This window comes from Mycteria americana, chromosome 15, assembly GCF_035582795.1.
Source record: "Mycteria americana isolate JAX WOST 10 ecotype Jacksonville Zoo and Gardens chromosome 15, USCA_MyAme_1.0, whole genome shotgun sequence".
NCBI lineage: Eukaryota > Metazoa > Chordata > Aves > Ciconiiformes > Ciconiidae > Mycteria > Mycteria americana.
The window spans coordinates 7,974,720-8,002,567 of NC_134379.1; the positions used below are offsets into that span (position 1 = coordinate 7,974,720).

At 40.7% G+C, this 27,848-nt stretch overlaps 1 protein-coding gene across 3 annotated transcripts; it reads right to left on the reverse strand.

Annotated features, from left to right (window-relative positions):
* On the reverse strand, positions 1-27,240 carry TAF15 (TATA-box binding protein associated factor 15). Of its 3 annotated transcripts, XM_075517702.1 has the most exons (18): positions 27,102-27,240; positions 23,003-23,039; positions 21,835-21,883; positions 21,546-21,636; positions 21,350-21,467; positions 18,321-18,604; positions 17,368-17,482; positions 10,296-10,330; positions 9,669-9,701; positions 8,996-9,105; positions 8,319-8,448; positions 6,902-6,991; positions 5,399-5,483; positions 5,223-5,308; positions 5,016-5,118; positions 3,259-4,714; positions 696-768; positions 1-425 (listed from the first exon to the last, which is right to left on the reverse strand). In XM_075517702.1, the coding sequence occupies exons 1-16, from the start codon at positions 27,109-27,111 to the stop codon at positions 4,675-4,677; spliced, it is 1,416 nt and encodes a 471-aa protein (XP_075373817.1). In that variant the 5' UTR covers positions 27,112-27,240; the 3' UTR covers positions 1-425; positions 696-768; positions 3,259-4,674. The 3 variants fall into 3 exon arrangements, with proteins under 3 accessions (XP_075373817.1, XP_075373816.1, XP_075373818.1); XM_075517701.1 differs by having other exon boundaries at positions 1-768; XM_075517703.1 differs by lacking the exons at positions 10,296-10,330; positions 23,003-23,039 and having other exon boundaries at positions 1-768; positions 27,102-27,235.
* Between the last annotated feature and the right edge of the window lie 608 nt (positions 27,241-27,848).

Sequence of the window (27,848 nt, forward strand, 5' to 3'; positions counted from 1 at the left end):
TTCTCAGAGCAGCTTTTAATGTTTACCACAACTGATAAGCAAATAGCAACACCATTACTCCTCCGTGGCAGTTTCTACCCAGGATGGATGTAATGCACAAGAACTGCCAGTTAAAAATGTTTAATGCTTTGCACTAAGAACACGTTCAAATGGTTCATAGTGGTTCCATTTCATCCACTCGAGACACCGCCTCTGGAGAGCGGTCATTCTTCAAATGTTTGTTGCTCAACACCACTTGCAGCAGCTGGGGAGCAGTAGGATGGCTCGCTGGGTGCCACGTCAGGCAACGTCAAAAATACTAATCCTGCTGCTGAAGGGTGGCCAGATCTGGGACCAGATCTAAACTGGGATCAGTTTAGATCAGACGGGCACAGGCACAGAACCAGCTGTCCCTCCTGCCCTCTGGTACGGGCAGCAACCCTAGCCTGCAAGAGTCACATTCTTTAAAAAGGCACAAGAAGCTTACGTTCCCCTGGCTCTACTGTCACAGGGGTAAAGCTCTTCTGCTTAGACACAGTTTTCTTGGGTACTTCATCTGTGCACGGTAAGTTCTGACAAGTCCACAGACTTCCCCCTGTCTTTAATGTGTTAGGTAAGTCTATCTAGCCCAGCATCCTGTCTTGAATAGCACCAGGAACAGATACTTATCACAAGGGTGTTTAGGAAAAAAAAGAAAATGCAAAATCTGTACATACTATCCTTGGGCTGTGCAGAGTTCCTGGAAAGTCAGTGAGGTCAAGAGAGGCTGCATCCAGCTCACGAACCCTCCTACAAATACATCAGCACAAGTTGTACTGCATTTGCTGGAGCAGTTTGACTGAATCTCACCAGTTATTTGCTCAGAGGACAGCTAAAACCATGCCTCTCTCTTTCTAGCATCAGGGTGTCACCTGAGTTCCAGCAGACGTCGTTGTATTAGTACGAAAAGTGGACTTCCAAGCCCTTCTGCAACTTCAGGTGCATTCTGACAGCTGTGTTTTATTACAACAGCTTTACAAGCAATTTCTACAGCAGCGTTAGCATCACCATCTACTGGGGACAACGTCACACGAGCTCTCTGTTACCCTGGAAATGGGAATTATCATTTCTAGATTAGGCAAAGCAGCACCGGCTGAATCCTGGCCTCAAAGCCCCAGACTCGAGCTATTGGCTTCAGTCACAGCTTCCATATCTCTCTCTAGGACTGTGGTATTTGAGCAACTTATTAAGTTGCATTACTTCTTAGGGTGAGGTGGGTTTGGCTGTATAGAGCCAGCATGGAAATTATTTGGCTGTCTCTTAAATTGTTTAGCTATTTTTGTTGCATTTCAGCTCTGTAATGATCATATGCCTCTTCTACATTGGCATCCCTGTTATGCTTTTCTCCATAAAGTCATTGTTGAGCTTGGCAAGTGCTAGATGTGTTTTTATAAATAAACCACCAGCATTCCATACAGGACTGATTTCCAAAACTAAAACCTTGCCATTTAGAAAATGTATTGGAGGATAGATCATAAAAAGACATGAAGGAAGCAGAGCATAGCTGCTCCCAGCTCAGACAACCTGAACCCATTCCTTCTGCTGACATAGCCTCTCTTGGTTTTCTACCTACTGACAGATCTGCAGCCCTGTCTGTCCTTAGTTTGCAATTTTATTACATGAAGTCCTACCAAATTCTCACAGAGCACATACTGAAGATAAATTCAAAGTAGGATTCGCAAGATATGCCTTTTGATTCAGCTGCTGGTCTGTTAAAAGATTACTTGTCGATGGACACCTTCCTCACCCATTTAAAAAGAAAAAGCAGCAATTCTAGCATCTGTAAAACCCTGAGTCTTCTTATGAACAGTGCTGACGGTTAGTACAGCATTTTATTTGCACAGTATTACAAGTAATTCCCTAGAAACAGGATCAGCTAGTCGCAGTGCCAGCAGTGCTGACTTAAATATGCAACCTGCTCAGTTTATCTAACTAAATGCAGGAATATTCCTAGCACAACTGTAAGGCCCTGTATTTAAAAGAGCAGTCTGCTTAATCAGAGAGCAAGTAGTTAACAGCAAATGTTACCATGTCAGGAAGAGCTAAAATTCATTCAATCCTTAATATCCTAGTTACTGATTTTTTTCTTCTAAGCTTTTTACTTTTCTTTTACCCTCATTAAAGCTTACCCTTCTGAACTTTAGGCAGTTGCTGAGAAAAACTGCAGTGCTAAAGGACTTACCGAAACAGCTGGAGGGCAATGACAGTTAAACCGTCATCTGGGTTTACAGCTTTTATAAAACATCATTTCCCAGGCCTCTCTAATTTTAAACTCTCTCTACACCAAAAGCAACTAAAAACCACACGTGCCATCAAACTAGTACCACCCTTTCTCTGTCTGACCCGCTAGTTTTCCGTAAGACAAAACAGCTGGTGAAGATGATGTCTTCACTGTCTTAAAAAACACGTAAGAACACAGGTTGTGTTTTGCCCCGATGCAGAATAGAACATAAACAAAACAAACGTTCAGCATCGTTGCCAGGCTGGAAAAGCTGTGAAGGTGGTGACAGCTCCAGCAGTTTTGTGGGTTACTTGAATACTGGTCTACTTAGTCATCCAGTTGGGTAGTGACTGTTTAAAGACATAAGTGCTCTTAGCTTGGAGGAGAAAGCAGGGTTGGAAGTTGAGTCAGCATTAAAGGGAGCTAGAACTGTTGCTCCCAATATTGAAAGTACCAGCTTTTTCAACCACCATTCCTTTCCCCAGGAGGGAAAGGATGAGAGTCCCACCAGGCAACTCGTGGGACCAGACAGGCGACACCGCGCCTGCCGGAGCGCAGCTGGGTTTTGCTCAGCTTGGCCATTCCTACCTCTCCCTGCACAGCTTTGAGGGCTCAAGGTGCAGCCCCAAGGCGGTGTTTGCGCAGTGCGACGTGCCAGCGCAGCTGTGTTGGGGAAGAAACCTTAGGCAGCAACATCCCGTTCTGTCCTCAGCTGCTTATCACCGCTTTCCTCTTTTGCCCCATCCAGCAGCCACCGCTGCCTCAGATCTGCCAACGCAGCTGCATGCGAGAGCACCCTCTAGCCTGCTTCACTCAAAATAATCATGCTAGCTTAAAAACCATCAACACTCGAACTTTTCTAGCCCAGCTCATTTTTGGCAGAACCAAGTTAGGAGTGTCAGGCCTCAGATCTTAAATCTTAAGCAAAACAGCAGATACTGAATTTATTTGTCTACAATTTGCCTTTCTAAAGCCTCACCCATACCTTAAATTTTATAATGTCACTAATACACATATACCTCAAATTCCACTGTTTTAAGATGAACAAGCCGTCCAGAATTCGTGACAAATGCCTGTTCTGACAGAGCAGCGACAGTGCCCGTGCTTTCCAGGAGAAACCTTAAAAAGGCACAGCACAGTTATTACATTTACAGCCACAGGTAATGCCCAATTTGAACTTACCATTACCATGACCATGAATGTACACCAAGCTAGGGAGTTTGCTTACAAACATTAACAAAAGTAATTTTTGTTCATTTCTTTGTGAGAGGCCATGGATATGGTGCAGCTGTGTACCCAGTTATCAAGACTGTAACTACAGATGCCGAGAACTTGCATTTGTAGTGTTTTGCCCACTGGCGTATTGCACAACCAGATATTCTCTCTTAAAGGCTTGTGATGAAAAGGTAGCACTGGACACAAAGCTGACTGTGGCAGTGCTAGCTTCTCACAGATTGCCCCCAACCCACCTCTGCAGCGTGCAGAGTGACCTAGTCCGAGGAGGAGTGAAAATTAGCCTCCCTTGTTTCTTCAAACCTCGGCTTCAGCGCTGAATCCCAAATGCTTACAATGTGTCTACAGGACCTCGCCTGCATCTTATCTTGAAGATGAAACGGCTGCACACACTTGTTTTCCATCACCCACACTTCAAAAGCAGCAACTAAAAGGTACAGCAATATGTCGCAAATTACCTTTTTTTTTTTGAAGCCATCACACCTTGTTTTTTGAGTTCTTCTCCTGGCCTGCACACAATATGCTCCTTGGCAGCACGAGAACACACTGCCATCTGCCTGCTCCTCGTGAAGGCTGCGGGGCACACCAAAGCACGCGTAGCAGGAAACGCCAGCAACACAGGCCTTCGGTCTCAGAGGGAAATAAGAAAGGAGCAGGGGACAAGTCTGCAAGTCTGGGATAGAGGGTACGGATAGCAAGTAGGCTTGCCACCGAGTTAACTGCAGATTTTTGCAAACAGCACAAGAGCTAGGGTCAAAGCAGCAGTGCCATTTCAAACAAGACCCTATTTACTACTTGGGTCATACCACAGGAAGACAGGGAATATGTAAGGAAATGCATGCAGCAGAAGTAATTGTGAAACAGTAAGATTTCACAAATAAAACAATCAGCATTTATTGTTGTATTACAAAACACTTCATATTTTGGCAATATTTTACAGTTTATCCTTTTCCTTCTTAGGGCCTGTTGAAAAGGTATGGGGGGGGTGAAGAAAAGAGGAGAATGTTGAAATCAAGATTAAATTTCAATGTCTTGCTTAAAAAAAATCCTCCCAAACCGCCCCAGTCCCTCCCACCAAAATAAAAATCTAGTTTCACTCAATTCCACTATCCAAAGAGGCCATGGGTGAAGCGGCAGGCAAAACTCTGGCAATTTCACTATCAAACGCATCAAGAAGACAAACAAAACATTCACAGTGGTCTTCAGTATGGTCTGTTGCGTTGATCATTTCTGAAATCATTTCTGAAAGGGAAATAAAAAGTTATAAAGAATCCCTTAAGCAAATAACAAATAGTCCCTTCAGCCAAACATCTCTGTGCCGACTTCTGTGTATTCTTCTATGTTTAGATAGCCTTATCCAAAAATGCTCACAAAACACACTCAACAGGCAAACACTGGCTTATTTTCTCCAGAAGCTCCTATCTGTAGTTAATGTTTTCATAGCACAGTCGTGCATGCACACAAACACCACTTTTCCCACAGTCCCTATCAATTCCACAGTCCGTACGCTACACAAGCAAGCAAGGGCAAAGAAACTGCTTACCTTCCTCCCATTTTACCACCGTAGCCACCTCCCCGATCACCGCCTCTGCCACCACGCCCTCGATACCCTCTTTCTCCTCCATAGCCACCTCTCCCACGAAAATCTGGAGGAAAATGCAAACCGACACATCAGCCAGGTTTTTCAAAAAGCTGCAGATGTCATTAACACTTGTAATGCTTCAGAAGAGATGCAGTTGTTTTTACAAACCTCCTGATGGACGCGAATCTTCTGGTCTGGGCTCACCACACTGGTTGCAAGAATTCCTGCGAGCGAAGTTCATATTACCACAAGCCCTAGAAAAGACAAGGATTTCCCAGACTTAGCTGCTGAGAAACTCAGAGAGCATACATGAAACACCACTGCCCAATTAAAATGACACTTACGGGTTAGGACAAACCCAATCACCATTTTTGGGTTCCCCACTTCTACCCTGGAAGCCCCCACCTCTTCCATATCCACCTCGTGAACCTGTAGACAAAATTATAATCAGAATAAAGGAGGGGAAGTGGCTATGACCTATACATGAGAAACATTTATTAAGGACTGTCACTGGCGTCAGAACCCAAGTGACAGACAGACTTTTCAGGTGGAAGAAAGAGTAAGTGTTTAATGTAAATATATCCCTACTAGGCAAGCCTCTGAAACCATACTAGGAACTCTGACAGGAGCAGGTAGTGCCAATGACGAAAGTTGTACCACTGTAGAATTCAGCATCTACTAGCTGATTTACTACTAGCTACAAGATAACTAGAAGACTTGGGCAAATGACAACAGAAGTTTCAGCCACCACCAAATCTCAACAGCATTCTATGTCCTGAAGTTAATGCATCTGCATAGCTGAAATACACATGTTCATATGGAAAGATACATAACCTAGGCAGATGGGGAAAAATAAGAAGCAAGGATAGCACATGGTGGCCAGAAGAATTTGCTCCACCACATGTCTTTTAGAAATTCTTTTTCAGGAGAAAAAAAACAAAAATAAAAACAAAAAAAACCCACACCAAAAAACACAAAACCAAAACTTTATCCGCTTGAATTGCCAGTGGGTAAATATAAACCCACTGTGTGCATTAATAAAATTTCATAAAGATTTCACAATGTATAATATCAATCACAGAAGGCCAGACTTAGTTACAGAACAAAAATTTAACAAACAAACAAAAAAAATCTTTCTGGATTAATCCCAGGATGCATCTGACACAAGCACAGGGACAACACAGTTCTTGCCTTCTGCATCAAAAAGATTAAGAACTTTTATACCAATTGAAGTTCTTGAAGTATAATTTTTTTATCAGCCCACAGAACTGCCCAATTTAAGAACTCAAATTTGTTGACAGCCACCGCACAAAGCATGCTTCCCGTAAAATGGTAATTAATATTCAGTGGACTACTGACAAAACTGTATTACGCAGAGAAGCAGGGAGATTAACATCTAATTAAAGGAGTCAGACATCCAGCTGCTGCTCTAAGTCAGTAGCAGTTGAATACTTTACCCTGCTTAATATCATCTGGAAACATCAGAGTATCCCAAGGCTTTGCTATAATCATCAAATACTCACTGGGAATTCACACCTATATATGGGGAGCCTGTATAGACTCAACTTCATTGTTATACTATCTCTTTAAAAGCACTGCTGAGACATGATCTGGAGACTTTCCAGTTCAAAAGGAGAGCATAAATTCTATGCTGTGCAAAAGAGATTACAGATTTCAGTTTACTTAACTGGGTACACTCCTTATTACTCCCTCTCATGGCAGAATCCCAAAGGCCCATATACTTTGATGAATCACTGCTTCAAAGTCAGCTTCTCTTTTATAAACCAATAATAGTTAAAAAGCATTTAACTATGCAAAAGCAAGGATTCTACAGATTTTAGTCCCACCTCGACGTCCACCACCTCCACCTCCTCTCATGAATTCAGGCCTTCTAGTTGCAAAAGAAACTTTGATAACATTGCCATTGAATTCTTTTCCTGTGGAAAGACAGAAAGTGAGAGAAAGATCAGTACAGCTCCCAACACCACAGCAGCAGGTTCAAGAGAACAGAAGTGAATTTGCACATACAGACTGAATACAAAGCTCTTAAGACACAGGGAGTCTGAAGTAAAGCTCTTATTTTTGAAAACAGTGGTCCAAATGTGAGATGGCAAATACTGAGGTACTTGCTAGGTTCTCCATAAATCCACAGATATTTCTCTTAACTTTAAATGCAATCTGTAAGTTGCAATTTAACTAGACACATAAGAACATTTAAAAGATTTTTGGCCACGTTCATGGATAAGTAGTTCAGATGTTAGAACTCTGTTCTTCCCCCAAGTCAGGCAACACTGCTTTTGTCCAATTCAACAGCCAGCACAAAAATTAAATACTCCCAAGTAGGTGAAAACCAAGAACTTTTAAAATACAAAGTCTCAGTTCTTCATAGATACAAGGTTTATCACAGAACAAACAGGACTGCAATGTGTGCCTAATACAGTCATATTTGCTTTACCCTCCTAAACAAAAGTCAATTTGCATTTTATCAACAAGATATAAACCATCAGATAGCATGCCATGCCAGATTTCTTACGCACTACCATTTCACACCAGGTGCAGAGTATGTCCTTTTGTTTCTGCTGAATATTATTAAAATTCTGTGAACACACAAGGTCACAGGAGCAGGCACTTCCTCCCCCCCCTCAAGTCTACTAGTACAAAAGAGTATCACTATTTCCTGCATCAAGTCTGAAGAGTTTTATATCAATGTGTTTCTGGGATCCGCTCTCTTCCTCCACCGAACCCATAATTTAAAAAACCCTTGTTCTTCCCTGCATATATACAAAGCACTTTGCACAAGATTGCCATAACCATTGCCAAACTAAAAATACCACCACAGCACTAATAATATCAATAACAACACTGTAGGAAATCCCTCCAGCTGCTAACACTGGTTACAGCTCTATTGGTCTGAACAAGAAGTTACAATCTCCCGAGTGACATGAACGCTGTCTCTCATACTTTGTGCAGGGATGACTGAGGTACAGCAGCAAACCCTAACAGTTTCATTACACATTTTTGGTCTTAATCACTAGCTGCTGTTCCACCAAATGAGAGAGAAAGCCAGCACACACAAAATACCATGAAATAGAGGTCTCTGTTAACCAAAAAAAACCCAAACCCAAACCCAAACCCAAAACCCACAAACCAAAAAACAAAAGCCAAACAAAAAGTAGCATGCGGTTCCCAATGCGGTTATTGATTTGCTTCTTCCACTGCTTGTTAGATTCATAAATAACAAAAAGAACATGTACTCTCACCCACCGTCAAACCAGTCAATTGCTGCTTTAGCAGAAGGAGGGTCGTCAAAAGATACCGTTGCTTCTCCCTTTGGTTTGCCAGTATCCTTATCTGTATAAAGATTTATCATAGGTTTGCCAGTCTTTTTGTTCGTCTGAAAAGAAAGGTCGTACACTTAGCATAGGAGAAATATTGGTAAAGCCAGTTCACAGCATAAACTGTAACAGCTAACTGTCATTAGAAAGAAGATTCTCTTGGAGCTAGCCTGCAGAAACAGATGCTTTTGACTGAAGGATACTGACTAGTTGTTCTCCATGAAGTAATGACAGGCCCAGTTTTTTAAAAAAATGAGGTCAAGTGCAGGAAACCCTAATTTAGAATTGCAGAAACAGAAGAAACAACCACAGAACACAGAAGCATACTTGCTGAAGTGTGAGGGTGGTACAACGGATAGAGTGTCAGTGCTAAGGGTTATGAATACTAAAGAAGAGATACAAAGCAATCTAAATGTCACTAGAAAAAAAGCTGCTAGTGCTGCCAGCTTACAAAAGAGCTGTCATCTGGGAACTCAGATAAAAATATTATCTACAACTGCTGGGGAGTCAGAGAGAGCATCTGCCTTGAACGATACCAGTACATTTCCAATACAGTAGCTCTGCAAGTTCTCTTCCTTCTTACCAATGATTTCTCATTTCACATACCTTTATAATACCAATTTGTTTGAAATAGTCTGCCACTTGATCTGTTGAAACATCCTCTCCAAGTCCTTGCACGAAGATAGTGTTGTTATCAGAGTTGTCAGACTCTGTATCTATTAAAAAATAAGCTACATTTACCATGCATCTTTGTGGTAGCAACATTTTAAGCTCAGGTCTATACTGCCCAGTAGCAGACCCTTAAATCCCAAAGAGTCTTGCGTGAAATAAAAAGTGATCAGAGAGCACAATTCTGAAGTTAACATCAGCAACTTAAAAAAAAATGCATGCACAGCACCTTCAGACGCTGCAGTACATCAGAGACCGAATACATTCAACAGCTGACCAGCTGTCTGCCACACACCCAACTTGTCCATGCAGCTAGGACATCCAAACCCATCAAAGTAGTGTATGTTTTAAATAACACAAGTTTAGCAGAAGTGTTATAGCAGTGAAAGCAGCTGCTTGGCTCAAGCAAATTCTTACTTGCTGCATGAAAAGACATCCAAAAATTCACATGCACTTGAATAAAATAAATGTATTTCACGGAAGACAAGCTTTAGCTAAATTTCCTTTTGAGCCATGGGAACTGTAACCATATCCATCTTTCTAGACATACATTTTAAAAGCAATGACCTAAGAGCTACAATCCACTCCCACCCACTGCTTGTTTTCTTACCAGCATCTGATCTCGGTCCATAATCCCTTTGACCTATGAAACGGGTTTAAAAAAAAAAAAAAAAAAAAGAAAAAAGAAAAATACTATTTTTAGCAAAACATTTTCAAGCAACTTTTTTAGAGACAAGAAAATATTTAAAGTATGTATGTAATGCATCTAAGATCTAAAACATTAACTGGAGATTTAGAGAATATTTAGATTAAAACGTTCAACAGAAGGTGTCTGTAGGACGTTAACGTGTTCTTTAACTTGCAGCATGTGGCAGTTGCCACACTGATGCTATGCTGGTGTTATCTTGCAAATGCTGGTTGTCAGATCACCAAGCAGTTTACCACTTCTTTTTTTTTTTTTTTACCTCTAGTACCTTTCTAAGAAGCATTTGTAACAAAAATTTAAAAAAGAAAAGAAAAAAAATCCGGTGAACATCACTGTCTCCACAAATTCTTTCATGCAATTTGACAAAGTAGAAATCCAGTTTATTGCTAAAAAGTTTGGCTATTAAAACTCATGAACACACCAGCCTCACCAAAACGCTATAATGCTTCTACTAGATAGTAAAAAGATATTGGTGGCTTTTAGATTTATAAAGAATTTCCACTGAAACATTTTTGGATACTCGGCACTTACCACCATAATTTTTGAAGCCACCACGGTCACCACCACTGCAGAGGAAAAATTGAAGAAATGATTTCTTCCTTAAGTCTCTATGTGCTGAGCCCAAGGCTCAATCTACAGTTAACTGATCACAAGTTGAGAGTTACTGTCTAGCAGCTAAAGCACCATCTCTATGTTCTCCTCACTACTCATTCATGTTCAAAGATTAAATTACATGAAAGTGAATAATCGCACAGGGTGCTGCACTGGAGAAGAGAAGCCCTAAAGAGTACTTTAACCCATACACATGTCGTCGTTTCAATACTTTCTCCCACCCCATAAGCCAAAATGACTGCTATTAAAAACTGGGTTTTAAAACAGAAACATTATTTTCATGAAGGTTAATGGGCTTTAATTGTAGATATAATTGCTACTTTGGAATAATTAGTACTTTAGTACTTTCCTAGAAGTAAGAAGAGCTAAAGTTAATTAACCTGCATTGTTATGCATTTATATACGGAGGACAAATTAGCAGTATCAGCCATTCTCTGAGAAAGCGTCTGTGGGGACCTACTGTACTATTAGCACTTGGCATTACAGAGAAGGTGTGTGTATGTGAGCTTCAAAAGCAGAGGCCGTGAAGTTTTATTTCATTCATTCTGAAACCTGTGGCACAAAACGTAGACCAAGTTAAGAGATTACACATATCAATTTTCAAATGTTAGAAGGGGATTTTAAACAGGATGTTACACCTCCAATTATGTGCATGAAAATAAACCCTCACTCTTTTCAATGTAAATGTTCGTACTCGGAGGATTTTTCACAACAGCATTTTTAATTGCATCCATGTTATGAACACAATATAATCAATATTCAAAGCCTTCAGGAAAAATACAACCACTGGATTTTTTTAGAAAGTCAATAACCAAGCGTCAGAAAGACTGTCTCGTACTGCCATGTACAACTGCCTGCTTGCCCTCCTTTGCATGGGGGACACAGCTGCCACCTGAAAATTAGGCAGCTTCACCTAATCCTGATAGCTTTCACACTCAGCAGCTAAGATAAAGCCAGTGTTAAGTTCAAACCCTGATGCAGAGGGCTACCTCCAGGCTCTGGAACCACTGTGCCAGTACAAGTAGCCTCTTCACTGATGCCCTTTACAACTGGAAGTCAGTCCAGGTTTTAATTCAATATATCTGCCAACACATCAGAGTCCAAACATGGGACACAAGCATGCCAGCAAAAGGCAATGAAATAAAATTAGGAAGTAACTTCTTTGGTACTCTGTATATCTGCTTTCTGTTACAGCAAATGCAAAGTCATGAATGGGAGGTACTGCACACTTAACATTTATGAGAGCAAATCTGCCCAAAGTGAGGGACAAAAAAGAAATAAGGTTTCAACAGATATTATCAAAACTGGATTAAGAGAGACATTCTTTGAAGGGTGACTGACATTCTGTGACAGTATACATAAGGAGTATTAGATGTTGGTCACAATAGACTATCACTTTTACTGGGACTTTTCTTAAAATAAATTTTTGCTGCAGATTTAAAATTGCTTCTCCACAGAAAAAAACTGAATGCTAAATTGCAGTGTCATTTACTTGTAAGTAATCTATTCTGCTCATTAAAGAAGTAAAATGAATGAATTTTACATGCAATGTCAGAGCTGGTCTTTATTCAAGGCTGGCTATTTTCAAGGACTGATGATAAAAACACAATGGTGATCATAAAATTTACTGTAAATATCTTTCTGCCACCTCCAATCCACTTTAGCTTAAAAAAACTTCTCATTATAACACAACAATTTTCAGTAGGATGCCTGCTGAATCTTCTAGGATTTTAACTCAGAAATAACAAGAGTGATATTTTTAACTCAGAAATATCTTTTAACTCAGAAATAACAATAACATTTCCATCAACCATGGAAATGTTATCAAAGTTTTCCAACCCTAGATTGTGGTCCCAGTTCATCAGGACAGCATTATCCAGCACATGTATGTTTTCTGATTTGAAAGTATACAGCAGCAGAGACATACGTTACAAAACCCCAACAATCTAAAAACATACAGAAAACAAGTTTGTGATCAACACAGCCAGGATTTTACAGGAAGTGAGGATTTTGCCAAGATGCTGGGGTAAAATGTGCACACCATGATTCTGAGAAGTGATAGAGTTGGATATAGAAAACGTAAAGGAAGTCATAGTCAAATGCCTAATTTCTAACTTTGTGATACAGTAATTCTACACACTGAACTCACAAGTGCAATCCACAATTTTTAATTAATTTTTTAATTAATGTCTGTAGAAATATGTTTTTGCCCAAGTATGCTTCGGCACGTTATCTTCTGCTTAGTCTCACATACCCAACCAAAAACTGTATCAATTCAGTGACAGATACCTTTGATGATAGATTCACGCTTTCCTCCATTTTTAAGTCCCATTTCATATGTGATTTATAGAGCTGCAGCGTGTTACCTTCCTGAGATTGCTGGGCAAAGCTACTGAAGATCCCCAGGAGGCATGTGGATATGCTGCAGCAAGCGAAGTCAAACACAGAAACTGGTTGCAAGCAGCCGATGCCACGGTCTCAGATGGACCTCTTGCTGAGACACGAAATGTAAGTCTCAAATCTCAGCGACTGAATTAAGTTCCCACAGTATTGTCACAGAACATGTGGAAGAATGTAATTGCAGTGTTTCACAGTCTATTGCTTTACCAGTCTTGCACACAGACCAACTAGATGGGTGACCAGGTAGAGTCTGGGGTTTTAACATCCGATGTTAGAATCATGGTAGCTAAAATTCAGCAATGCCACCAACAAAGATAATAAAATAAGAGACTGAACCTCAAACAGCCAGAATGTGTACGTGGCACCATTCATAGTGACAAAAACTTACTGCTATGAAAGAAACGTCATCAGATGTTCCTTTCTCCTATATTCAGTCATATATTTAAACATCACCTACTTGAGTGTAAATGGAGTTCATCGGAACATTGCTCACTTCAGCTGGGAATGACTCTTTAAATTATAGGCACAGTTACATGGAGAGCTGAACATTACAGATACAAGAAATACACTTTAAAAAGTGATCAGATATTGGCAGAGGTAGCACTAAGAATTCAGGAACCAAATTTCAGCCTCCAACATGCATCTGTGTCTTGCCAAGCATGTGGGAGTTACACGTAAGAATGTATTTTTAAAAACAAGAAAGGAATGCTTAGTGCACCAATAAAGTCACTGACAGATAGCTTTTTTTTTTGGTGCCTATATTTATTGCCTCTGTTCATGTTTTTCTGAAGTCTATATAAAGCTAAGCTCAAGCATATACATTACAAGTCAAAATATTAATTCTGAACACAAACCGCACTGTTGTAAAAAACATTGGCACTAAGTTGTAGTTTCTTTATATCGCAATAAGCTAATTCCCACTAATAATAGCTAATATAGCAATTAAGCTCCATAGGTAACTTTTGTTTATAGTACATCAACATCAAATCTGCACAAGAGGGAAAAAAAAAAAAAAAATCTATGCTGAGCAAAGTTAGGATTTCTATGACGAATCCTAACCCAATGGTAAATCCTTTTCTAAACTGCATCTACGTAGTTCCGCCAACACAGACTGCGTGAGCAGATTCAAAGGCAAAGCCTCTCCCATTTAATCCCCAGACTCTAAAAGAAGGGCAGTGCCACGGTATGGCTACCTGACTGCCTGCACGGCTTTCCCAAGATGAGGGAAAACAAACCTGCTTTGTATTGCTACTGTATTTCCCACTTACATGCTAACCAAAACAATTCGGTCCCACAACCACAATAAGCAATTAATTCCTTATTTTTCAGATGAGGACTAACAAAAAGGTGACTAATTCTACAAGAAAACTTGGAAGACTAACTTAAGAGTCAACTCTGCATTCTCAAGACCTGGTGTACCTGCTTTCTAACCGAAAAGAGCTCAAAGATGAGACTCTCCTACTATGGGTTTTAAAAAAAAGAAGAGTCTGCTTCTTAGTTGGAATACAAATTAGCAAGATCATCAATTTTTCAAGCTTCAAAATGAAAGGGTGGAAAAATTCTGCTAAAAATCCCAAAAGATTTAATTCAAGACCATTAAAAAAAAAATCTGAAGAATAATTTTGAAACCCAAAGTTACTAAGATTAAAAAGTGAACATCTGACACATAAGAAAATTAATGTTCTCTATCATAATGATATCAGCTAGGGAATCTGAACAGCAATTTCTCGACAGATACTTTCTTCTCAGTGCTGCATGACTTTGAACAGGCACAAAAGAAAAATGAGTGCTGAAAGCATTTATTACAGTACGTATTCAAGTCATTCTAGTTTTCAGACTAACAGTTCATACCTTAACATTAGCAACTATGTTTTGAAGTACTTTTATAAAGGTTATTCAAAGAAATGAAAGCTCTCAAAATTTAAAAATGCTAATTTGATTTTGCCCCAAGTATTCCAGAATAATTTTTTGCACTTGCAGACTGCTCTGAGAGATCTTACGTGCAGGGTAAGTTTATACGGGCCAATGCAACTCTCAAGAACCTTGTGGGAGAACTGATGTTGCAGCCCAAGTCACTGTATCACCAGTACAGGACAGCAGCAAGTCAGCGATGACGCCTGTAACAGGACGCACTGATGACCAGCACTATAGAGCAGTTCAGGCAATACAGCTGTAAGAACACCAATGACTGGGTAAAGCTCTTGCTGATGAACAAGTTGCAACAAGTTCTCCCTGCATTTAAATGCCAGTCAAGACAACATTTTTATTACTAGCTAACACAGAAGAGATTCATTCGCTATAGTCTCAAGTTAGCTATTAATTTTTTTGTAATGTCAAGGAACAATTTTTTGTGTGTGTATGTTGATAGAACTCATTTACACATCATTTTCTAACCACTATAAAAATCAACGCCTACATTACTACAGCAGTACAAATACCTGTGTAGACAAGATTTTTAGATAGAGGATTTCCTGATGGCTATGGAATTTCCACAATTTAATGTTAAGCATTAAAATGTGATCAAAGTAAAAAAATGAAAGTAGTAACTAGTTACTGGAGATAGACTTGACGTTCCTACACAAGCTGCTTTTAGGAAAAAACAAACGAACAAACAAAAAAACCAAAAAATGAAACCCAAGGAGACAAACCCAAAATACTACCCTGAAACCCCCCATTTTCACAGGGCTAAACATGGTTTCTTACCTTATTAGAAGTTATTTTCCCCTCGATTATACAGTTTGTTATCTAATTTAACCTTTTACACTTTTCTAATAAGCATGACTTTGGTAAAATATGTATGTCAGAAGCAGAATCCTCCATCATAATATGCAGAAGGACTGAATAAACATATATGACACCGTAGTTTCAGAAAAATTTCACTGCAAACAACATTAAAGACTGCATCACTTAAGAGAAGCAGACAGACTTCCTAATCAATGTCTTCCCACTTTGCTGTATTTTCCCCCATTTCTCCATTCACCTCCACTCTTTTCCTTCTTTTGGCTTTCAAGTCCACTGAAGTACCGTTATCTACATGGATGTGTGAACAAAATTTTTCTTACATTTTGGAAAAATATGGGAAGAGGCTTTATTTTCACAGACATTAATTTATCTTACTTCATCTTGCAAAGACAGAAGTTTGTTTCCAAGTGATAAAATCTACCAAAAGTATGTTTTTTGAAGCTCACATTCATTCCTCTTATTGAAAAGGGCTCACCTATAAACAATTTTTTAAAAACCCAGATTTTATCATAGGAACATGAAAATCCCTCATTCACACAGAAAAGCTAATTTTAAAAAGCTGTTCAGTTTTAACTGAAAACGAACTTAGAAATTACTTTGCTAGTTAAGTTTATATTATATAAAACCCCAGCAAACTGTAACATAAAATAACTATTCATACGCTTTTGTAATTGTGCTACCACACCTAATTAGGAGAGATAGGGTCCACCTACGTCATCGAAACAGCAAGCCATAAAGTACAATTTGGGACCACCTTAGGAGCAGGCAAATTTAAAATATGGTTTAAAAAGAAATACTTTAAAAAGTAACCAAGTCTTAACACACTGTTGGATTATTTTATTTAAATTAGATCAGTTCAAACAAACAGCATTGTATAATTAGAGTTCTTCATCTGGAGCTGTAGCAATACCCCAGAACTGTGCAGCCTATTAAAGGATAAGTGGTGCTGACAAGCAACACTTCAAAGCTCACGGGAAGCTTCAACATTCTTACTTTGCATCCATGAGCACTCTACACCCCCAACCATTTCACAGAGGTACGTAAAGGGCAGCCAATCGTGACAGTTTATTAAGAAATAATAACGTCATCTGGCCTAATTCAATAGGATTTAAAGCAAAGGTCCCAATCTCTCAGACCTATGCATGAAATCATCTGCAAGCACAAAATTAAATATGTGCATAAATTTTCTTGACAGGAACAGGGCCTAAGGCAATGGCAGAAGGGGTAACAGTATTGTTAGTATTTAAAATCTACCTAAAATAAATGTGTTTAGACTGGCAGCTAAACCAATAAAAATTGTCTTGTAATAGAATTTTAAAACTGAAAAAAAACCAGTAAAGAACAAGTTACGTTATAACTAAATTACTCCTAAATTATTTAGGAAGCAGAAAGATAATTAGCCAACCTCAGTGTAATGATCTGTCATTGTAAAGTCAAAATACTTCCCTGCTAAAATGTTAGCTACCTCAGCTATGAATTTTATAAAACTTTCTCAATCCTTGGCTGTTGGTTTTCTTGTCATTGAAAATAGATTTTTACAGGTTTTCAAATATCTTATTTCAAGGGATGGGCTCAGGCAGTTTTTGTATTGCAACTCATGTAAATAAAATGCAGCTATGTGTCATAACAATCAAATGCTTGGTCTCAATCTATCTGAACCTAAAAGCTTTTCCTAGGCAAAATACATTTCTGTGCAGTACAGAAAGGTTTAATTTTAGAAACCTTCCATTTTTAGAAATCTAAATCTGAACGACAGTAGGAATAGACATATAGTAAACAAAAATTAAAAACAGCTAAATAATAAGAAACAAGGGTAAGGAAGTGCAGGCACTGGAATGAGATCACTTACCTATATCCAGACATATGACCTCTTCCATCCATGTCATATCCCCCTCTACCTCCTCCCTGTGACCCGCCATATCCTCTATTATCTTCTCCATACCTACTCTTTTCACGACGATCATCTGAAGGAATGAGTAAAACAAAACAAAACACGAGTAAATTGTAGTGCATGCAAACTGCAGTGCAGTGAAAATTCCCACCCCACATATTTTTTCACCCTCAAGTCTGCCATTTAAACCTGGAAAGCATCAACTCCTAAATCTCTCTTACATTATCTATGCCAAAAAGTAACGGAGCGAAGTTTGATTTTTTTTTTCCCAGTTATCTCCCTTGGCTTCCAGAGTCACAAGGTATGTCGGAATGTAAACACTCTGTACCTTAATTACACTCCATTTTCCAAACATAAACACATACTGTCTAAAATATACTTTTCATTCTACTTCCATATAGCCTTCCCAGTTTGCAAAAGACATCACTGAAGACAGAACAAGGATAAAGACTGTGGGTTGTGCTGCTTGCGTGAAGCTACTGCAAAAAAACGGTTGATCTTAAACTTCTCATTTCATTCTATCTCAGAATTCACCTACACAGCGTAAAGCTGGAATGTGAAGTGCAAAAGTTCTTCATGACTGATCAAGACATGTCACCCTCATGCAGGAAGAAAGTACAAAATAGCTTAGAAGAAAATTCCATCTAGAATTTGCAGAACTCAGGGACATGGACTCTGTAAGGCTGCCTCCAACAAATGCAAATGCAACAATTTTGGGGCCCCAACAGTTTTTCATCTCTGCATAATGTTTTGAAAGTCTTAACAAATAAAACATTCCCCAAGAATATCAACATGGAAAAAGGGCTTTAACTATTCATCAAATCAGCTGTCTGTGGAAGGAAATCCAACTATTTCACAGTGTTTCTGCTCAATGTCATTAGCCAATATTGAATTCAACCTGTGAATTTTACCTTGGCTGTTGTGGCTATAGCTTCCCTTCTGAGACTGGTAGGATTGCTGAGAATGGCCATATGAGCTTTGGTGCTGGTTATAGCCTGACTTTTGGTCATACGAGCTCTGGTGGCCATAGCCCGACTGCTGGTCATATGAGCCCTGGTGGCCATAGCCCGACTGCTGGTCATATGAGCTTGACTGCTGGTCATAAGAGTCTTGGTTTTGTCCATAGCTTGACTGCTGGTCATAAGAGCTTTGGTGCTGACCATAGTTTGACTTTTGTTCATAAGAGCCTCTTCCACTTAAAATAAACAGAATTTGTATTAATAGCTAAATGTTCACAGAAGAGAGAGCAAAATAATGGCTGAAAATCCATGACATTGCTAAAATTTCCTAGTCACAGTTACCTCCCAGTCATTACTGGCATACAGATATGAAAATACTCTATGTTTCATCTCTATTGGGATATATCTGGCTTCCAATAAAAGCAAGGCAGAAAACAGTATGTTACCATCGCTTTCGAGACATCCTCAGTTTCCACTGTAAATGTAACTTAACAGCAACACTCCCTTTACACACCCCAGTACAATGCTTGCTTTCTCCCCTCTCCCCAGTAGCATGACAATGGCTGACCAATAGCCCATGACCTGCTAAACGCCAAATCCTTCTCTACAGAACTGCAAGGAAGACCCCTGCTGCACACGTTGTATGGTGCAGCTGATAATTCCGACTACAAAAAAAAAAAAATCCCAAAATTTTGCTTTCACTGAATTGCAATCTGTCTTTTTCTGGGCGTTCTACCATTTTGCCAAGAACTTTTCTAACTCTTGTGATGTCCTCTAACATACTTGCAGTTCTTCCCACTTTAGTGCCATCTATGTATACTATGCCACCAACTTTCATCAGCAACATTGACCAGTATCACATCTAGGATACTCCAGCACAATGTTGCTATACATTCTAAGAGGGAGTCGTAACTCTTCTCTGACTAATAACAACTTCATAGCAATCACAAGGAAATCTCACCTACCCCATACTTCCCTAGGCTACTTCAGTGTCCAAGGCAGAAATAAAAGTATTTTGAAATCCACATATATAAGAGAATAGTTCCAGCTGAGTTACCCTTTCATAGCAAGACATTATATAGATTTATGAGAAATAAATTGCATTGAGGAAACACTGGCTGTTACTCATACCTTTGTTTTCCCCCTGGGTACTTAGTTGCGGCTTAACCGTATTATGTTTTCAGTAATTGAAATTAATCACCGACCTCTGCCGCCCTTTCTTTTCTTCCTCCTCCCTGCTTCCACCCCGTTTCCAAAAGATGAGGCACTACATTTGCCACCCTCCAGTCTTTGGCAATATTACTTGCGAGCCAAAACGTCTCAGAAAAACAAACAAACAAATCTAAGAGCCTACAGAAAGTTTCCACCAGCTTTTCAAAGCACTCTAAGATGAAGTCCATTGGGTCCAACCAATCTCAAAATATCCCAGCGGTGTAAATACCATCTAGTCTGCTCTCTCCCAGTTCTAGCCTAGATCTTAGCTTTAACATAACTAATCCCAGTGGCAGAGAGATTGTGAAGATTTTTGTTAATATCTTCACTTCAAAAAAGTAAGCTCCACTTTAGCCTTTGCACCATCACAAAGGAAGCACCACTGAGAGCATTCACTATTTGCTGGTTTTCCTTCCTTCCCTCCCTTAGGATACGAGAGCTACAATTTTGTGGCCATCCTCTTCAAAGTTGCTATAATTTAATTTCTCAGTTTCTCCTTACTTGTTACAACCATACATTGAAAAGTTTCCCTCTAATGTCTTTTTTCCATTTTCTTGGTCAAAACCAACTTGTTGGAGAATCTATGCCCTACTGCATTTTTTTCCCCGCTAGATGTCTACAGAGTTAAAAACTACATTATTGCCTCGTCCTGTACCTTTGTACAGCCCTAATAAACACCCAGAAAACAAAGCAAAGCAAAACAAAACTTAACCATGTTCCTGCCTTCTTTAGGGATGCAAAAAAGACACTCTGAGCAACAGCACCTACTGCTAACAGATTAAGACCTTGCTTGTTTATATTAAGATGTTTTGTAATAGTAACTACAAAACCAGAAACCAACTACAGGTTTGCTGAAGTCCAGATTGTTCTATCAGCTTGCAAAAAAAATACAAGAAATATTTGGACCTTGGACACAAGAATGAAGTTTAGTACATGACAGTGTATTTTAAAGAGATCACATGATCCTCAATAAAGATCTAATGCAGCAAGCAGTAACCTTGGGGTGTATGCATGAAGCTTGTAAATTAGATAATAAAGTGGCCTTATAAGTCATTACGGGAAGTTCGGTCGTATTTTCCAACATACTTTAAAAGTTGTATCATTAATCCTCCTGAAACTGGTTCGAGTACAACATCACTTAACAAGTGAAATACATTTGTAATAGCGTGAAGTCCTGAATCAGAGTGCAGTACACATATGCATATTTAAGTTATTGATAAGGATATAAAACCATGATGTTTCGAGAATCCTACTTAGTTGGAAAAAGAAAAGATATTTCTTAAATGATATTTCCGAATCCCTTCCCCTTCTTTCACCACAAACACGCATTCTAAGCCAGATAATAAGTCTACAAATCTAAGAACAGCTAAGAATTGCGTTGCTAACAGCTTATTTGAAGTTAATAAGGAGTACTGTAAGCTTATACAAAAGAATGTGACTGGAGAGGTAGTCGATCTATCTTTTTCTTAATCAAAAATACTCTCTACCAAGTCCATTCCTCATCGTAGTCACTATCCAAAGATTTTCTAACGTGTATCTCCCCGTACAGCTTGACTTCAAAATAACTGCATCCATCCTCCTTACATCAAGGAATATTCTTCCCTTACCTCCTGTTCTTTCAGGCACTAAAAATGTCTTAAGAATGTGGATTTTCAGATATTTGTCCTTTTTTTAGCAATGATAGCAGGAAATTTGTTATAGCTCTAGCTAAGAATGTACAACTACTAGACAGTTCTTTAAATAGATACTGTTAATCTCAGCTTCCTTACCCTCTAGACGACCCTTTCTGCTGCCCCTGACTGCCATAAGACTGCTGGTTGTATGAGCTCTGATTCTGATTTTCATAACTGGATTCATCATCATATCCCTGGGAATCTTGTCCATAACCTGCAAATTGAGGAAGAGAATTTTTAGCAAATATTCACCTTTTAATTACTGCCAATGAATGTAACAAGCTAGCCAAACCTGTTTGATTTTGTCCATAGTTCCCATGATAGCTTCCATAGTTCTGTCCGTAGGATGAATTGTCTCCACTCTGCCCATAACCAGAATATCCCTGTAATTTAAAGAACGTACTCAAATAAGTGTCGCTTCCACAGCAGCTAATTACAGTTTTCCTTCGCTAGACACGACTGCAAACATCAAGCACAGCTGAGAATGGACTTCTTCCTGGCCCAGATATGGTCACCCAGGAACAATTCTTTTTACTCAAGGAACATCTGCTTTGAAAGACACAGTGTTGCTTTCAACTTACCTGTGCTTGTCCATAATTTTGACTGCTCTGATTGCCATAGGACGAATAGCTGCAAGAGAAAAATGCATTTAGTAAATGCTTACAATGCCCTCCACATGGGTTGGAAAGCAAAGGTATTTTTGGTGATATTTTAAGTTTGTTTTCATTCCAAAATAGGTGTTTAATACAAGTACTGCAGTTGTAGGCATATTAGAACTGCATCAATAAACTAACGATAACCATAGTTGACTGTCAGAAGCCAGAAGAGCTTATTTTAATTTCTGCTCTGTTTCAAGTGTAAATTTAAAGTACATGAAAGTTGGGCTTACTGTAATTTGACAGATTCTTCAGAGTCACAGAAAACTTCATCATATGAAACCAAGGCATTTTAAGTTTTTCAGTATGTTCTTATAAAGTTAATCAATTACTGTCAATTTGGTATATGTTGGACTATTCAACAATAACATCATCAAAAACCACACTAGCCTTAGATTATACTTACTCATTATTCTGCCACTTTAAGACTTCGTGAACTGACAGAAGAACCATGTGCTGAAACTCATATCATACTCAGATATAAACTCAAACTCACACAGTGCTATATGCATAGAACCTTGGGACCTTCATTAGCACAGTCAGTATCAGCTGTGATTTTCATACTTCCATAAAAACACTTTTGTTTCACTGATCAAAATATCCCCCCCAAGCCCCAAACTTGCAGCTATTTTATGAACTGGATTTTAAATTTCACAATTACGACCAGTTATCAGAGGGTTTCAACAAAAATTTCCCTCCAACAGGAAAATAAAATGGAAAAATAAAATTTTACATCTATATAGCCCATCATCTTTACACTTGTATAACCTTTGACTAAAATCTTAGTGAACAGCTTAAGGCAGTCATATGAGAAATATTTCTCTATATTCATGACATTTCAAAAGTTTTTACTATTAAAAGATGTCATTCCAATTTAAACCTGCTTACTGTCTTCCCTTCAGGAATATAAATTTTTTTCCTGTTCTATAAGACATCTTAATAAAGACCCAGGGCAGCAAGCTTTCTGCACCTGTAATTCCAAAAACGTATCAACACTGTATCATGCCCAAAGATTCAAGCATCATGCTGGGAATCTTAAATGGCCTTTTATTTTGCAGATGTAATTGCTAACAGCAAAAAACCTCACACATACCTCTGCTGGCCCCCAGACTGACTGTAACTTCCAGAATCTAGAAAAAGAAGTAAGTCATATTGAGAACTTCCAATTAACATGTTATTCCTCTACCTACTGTAAGAGGAAGAAATTTGGGGAGAGGGAGAAAGGTTCAAGTACACTGGACAATGCAGCTACTTTCCCTGCAGAATGAGACAGCCTCCTATTTATTAACAAAAAAAGAAAACGCTAAGAACGGGACAACAGGAGCACAGGGTGCAGGGGACAGGACACAGATATAGCCGCTTTGAACTTTCCTTTTGAAGGATCTGAATTCCATTTTCAAGGCTCCTCTTCAAATATTCAGGACTGCACAACCCCCTCTAATGGCTATCGAATACAGTGCCATCGTCAATGAACAGAACGCAGCAGCTTAATTACTCAAGTGAAGCTAAGGAGCTCAGTCCTACTGAACCCCTTTTTAAGATGCTGTAAGAAAGCTCTGCCTAGCAAAAGGGCGCAGACACAGGCAGAATCTGGAGATGTAAAATCAGGGATGGAGGAACCATGACATTTCCCTTCTTCTTTCATATTGCAAAAAGAGAAACATTACTGATAGCTCAAACCGTAAACCTCTTATCACGGAAACCGATTCTTGAAACACATTGGAAGAATGTGAATTTCAAAATATGACCTCAAGTTAAAGAACAAAAAACTCATTTAAATGGTTTGACTTGTATCGAAAGTAGAGCATCTAATTTGTAAAAGCTATCAACCTTATGAAAAACTCTACTACTGGCTAGCTGGAATTCAGTTCTTAAATAGGGTGCTTTGTCTTTACTGAATTAGCTTATCACATTATTTTATCTTGTTAATTGCACAATGATGGATTTCCTTGTCTTCTGCAAAACTGCAAATTTTTATGTGTTAAAAGCTCTTACTATATAGGGGAAAGATTTCGTTTCCCAAGCCAGCTGCACCTAACAGGTGCAGACACACAGAACACACACCATTGCTCCATCAACCTCAGACCCTTCAGAATTCAGCTGGTCACAAGCAGGGTTCACCTCTTCAGAGGTACCACACGCCCCAGGCTGCTCTGCGCCCTACCAACTTCTTAACTACACGGCCTCTGTCGACCTCGCTTTTCTACGCAGGAGTCTCGATTCCCCTTGACATTTTTGCTTGAAATTCCCACCTTCTTGTCAAAAACCAAACTCTTTCTTCCTTTCTCTACCAGCCTCACCAGTACTGTCACTCTGGATAACAGCCCTGCAATTTTCCTGTTCCTTTCATATCACTTCAAGAATTTGTACAAATATTGTGGTGTCGCAGTCTAATAAAAACTATTAAGAACTTCCCTGTTTTCATTCCTGATTTCAGTCTTTCCCCCACTCACTCTTTCACCTCTACACCTAGAATTGACTAAAAAGCCAAAACCAAGAGTGAATTACAATGCAGGGTAAACGTCATAAACTATAAACGACTATAACCATTTTCCAATCAAAACACCCATCAAATTGCTCAAAGTCTGTTCGTTATACCTCTCTCTCAGCTGGTTATAAATCCAACCCTGCCAGTACTTACACATATACTTAAACACAAGCACATATACTTCCAAGATGAGGATATCACCTAAGCTATTCAGACATTTTTTAATGGTAAAGTATCTCCTCAAAGCAACACAAAGCATCAAATTTCATATTCTGTTAGAGAAACATTTACCAAAAGCTAAGATGAGATGAAATAATACTTCATTTCACATGTCCTATAAAGCAGTTTCACTCAGATGTGAAACATTCCCCTCCTTCTGCACTGCTACACAAATATTTCAGTGCCTTTTCATAATGAAAAGCGATTAAAAAAACCAACGTAAAAGTGCAACTCAAACATGTTTATTGTTTTTAATGAGATGAAGGTCAAATTTTTACATTTCAATTTAAATTATCACAAAGATTACTATTAAATAGGTAACCACATTTTAAAACTATGCTTTAACTCTAAAATTTATATGCCATTAATGCTGCTAATTAAAGCAAAGAATATTAATGGTTCTATCAGAAAAAATTCTTGAGTAAGAATGTAATTAACTATAAATTGAAGGACTACATTTAATCTCCTTAGCTTCTCCCTTACGAACTTCTGCCAAACCACAAAATTTCAGAAAAAGTTTGCAAGCAACCACATAAGGAGCCTGTAAAATATGAATACACAGAATCAGAGGAATTTCCTTTATTCATACATTTTTCTACATCCTTTGTTGTACCTCTTAGTCTACAGACTTCTGATTGATTTATTTTGGTGGGCTCAACGGGGACAAGAGTCTGTAAATATTTTCAGAAACAACAGACAGGTTATTCTGGAAATTCCTGGATACACATTTTTTCTGAATGTTTAAAAAGCTCATGGAAAAATTTCCTGTGAATGAAGTGGGGCATAGCAGCCTAGTCACCTTGCACTGCTGAGGAAGTGTACTCCTCTTAAGACAGAAGAATCTGCTGCGTACATTTGAAAACTGAAGTTCTCATACAAAGTAATTCATATAAAGAAGCAGCATTGTTTCCGTAGCATTCTCAACAGAAAAAGAATCTCATGTTTGAGCATCGCCATAGAGTAAAAAGAGAGGAGACGCTCAGGTGCTTGACTTGAGGTCTGTGAAGAAAGTGGTTTTAGTTTACTGCCAAACTTTACTCATTTAGTAGAAGAATTCATCGTCTGAACTCATTTTACAGTACCTTTGGACATGTTTTACTCTCATGGTAAAGAACTGTTACTTGCATTAAAGGATTCCTTTAACATACCTTGCTTTGTTTTGTTTTCATTCTCTATCATTCATATATGTAACGTGAGACAACACTAAAATGGCTCAACGCTAACAAAACATGGCTCACTCCACAAAGCACTTACAGCCTTGGAACTCCTTCTGCCACTCTGGGGTACGCTACCTATCCACAGCTTCACCGGGGCATCACTGCTGGTTGGACCGAAACATTTTTGCCTCAAAAAGGATGAAGAAACAGCAACACAAGGTGCTCGCAGAAGCCCCAGGAGAAGCTGGGCTGTGCAAAGTCATCTGGGACAGCAGACGTACTGTCTCCATACTCAACTAAAGGCCTCCATTGGGAAAAGAATTACATCCAGTGCATTTTTAAGCCCACATCAGGGGGCTGTGGAGCTACCCCCTTCCCTATGCTGGCACCCTCGGGGGGGGGGGGCATTCTACTAGAGCAGAATGCAGAGCAGACGCAGCAGATACGGGGACACAAAGGTGGGTCCCATGCCGGGGGGTGGGAGGGCATGGCCCATGCTAGGGGGGGACACAATCCAAGGGAGGGGGCTTTTGCATTCCATGGGGGGTGTTGACCCAAAGGGGAGCACACAAACCATGCTGTGGGGGTGGCACAACTGAAAGGCAGGGCCACATCTCACACGGCGGGGGGGGGGGGACGGACATACACATACAACCCAAATGGGGGGCCCACACGGGGGAAGGACCATAACCCAAAAGGGGGAGGCTTACATCTCACACCGGGGGGTACACGGCCCAAAGGGGGGGGACGACACGACACACCTACAATGGGGGGCATGAACCAAAACGGGGTCCACATCTCACCCCGGGAGCTGTGTGGCACAAGCCAAAGGGGGATCCCACACACGGTGGGGGGATGGGGGGGGGGCTAGACCCAAAAGGGGGCCTACCTCCCACGCAACACCCGAGCGGGTGACCCCAATGGGACCCTGCCCCCACGCCCCCCACCCCGTGGCGACACAGGGGGGCGTGGCCGACCTGGCCACGCCCCCGGCCGTAAAGGGGCGGGTCCAGGCAGCCTGGCGGAGCGGGGCTCCCCGGGGAGGGGGCGTAGTCTCGAGCGAAAGGGGGCGTGGCCCCGGGGGCCATCAGCGGGGGCGTGGCTCCCCTCCCCCTCCCCGTCGGCAGGGAGCGCGGAGCGGGCGAACGGGAGGGTGTGTGAGGGGGAAAGGGCCGCGTCTCCCCCCTAACATGGCCGCGGGCCTTTTCCACCTGCGCCACATGGCGCTCGCCCACCCTCCCGCGCCCCCCACACACCCCGCGTTTAGGCGACGAGAAACGGAGCCGCCACCAACATCCCCTCAGCCCGCCGGGCCTGGAAGCACCTACCCGAAGCCATGGCGGCGGCGGCGGCCGCTTAACCGGGCTGAGGGAAGGAGGGGGAAGAGAGAGAAAGAGAGAGAGAGACCAAGCGCCGCGCCGGCCGCGCGCACACTGAAGCACCCGCAGCTCGCGCGGACTGCGGGGCCGGGCAGCCAATCCGCGCGCGCGGCGCCTACCACCCGCGTGGGGAAGTGGGGGGGGGGGGGGGGGGGGGGAGGGAGGGAAGGAGGAGATGGGCCGTACCAAGTCACCGCGGTCGGAGGGGGGGAGAGGGGGTTGTACCAGCGGGAGGGGGCGGTGGCGGGTGCTCGGCGCTGTACGGGCGCGCTGGGTTGTACGAGGCTGTGCAGGGAGGCCGGGAATCGCTTGAAAGATTAAATTACTTTAATTAATAAACAGGCAGGGTATGGTCGGGGTGCCGAGAGGGAACCGGGGGGGGCTGCTGGTGCGGAAAGCCGGGCGGATGCCCGGCTTTCCGCACCAGCAGCCCCCCCCGGTTCCCTCTCGGCACCCCGATTGTGCATCGCCATTTGGGCCGGAGGGTGTTTCACGCTTTCCAAAAGAGAATTCGCCATGCCAAACTTCACAGCAGCCAGGGGGGAAAGTCCTCGCTACACCTCGGGCGTGCACAGCCAGGAAAAGAAGCGAGATGCTGAGATGGAGTTAAAGAAAACATCCAAAATCTGGGTCCTAGGGAATAAAAAAAAAAGAGGTTTGCCAGAGTGTCTGACTCTTAAAAAGCCAAATATCGTC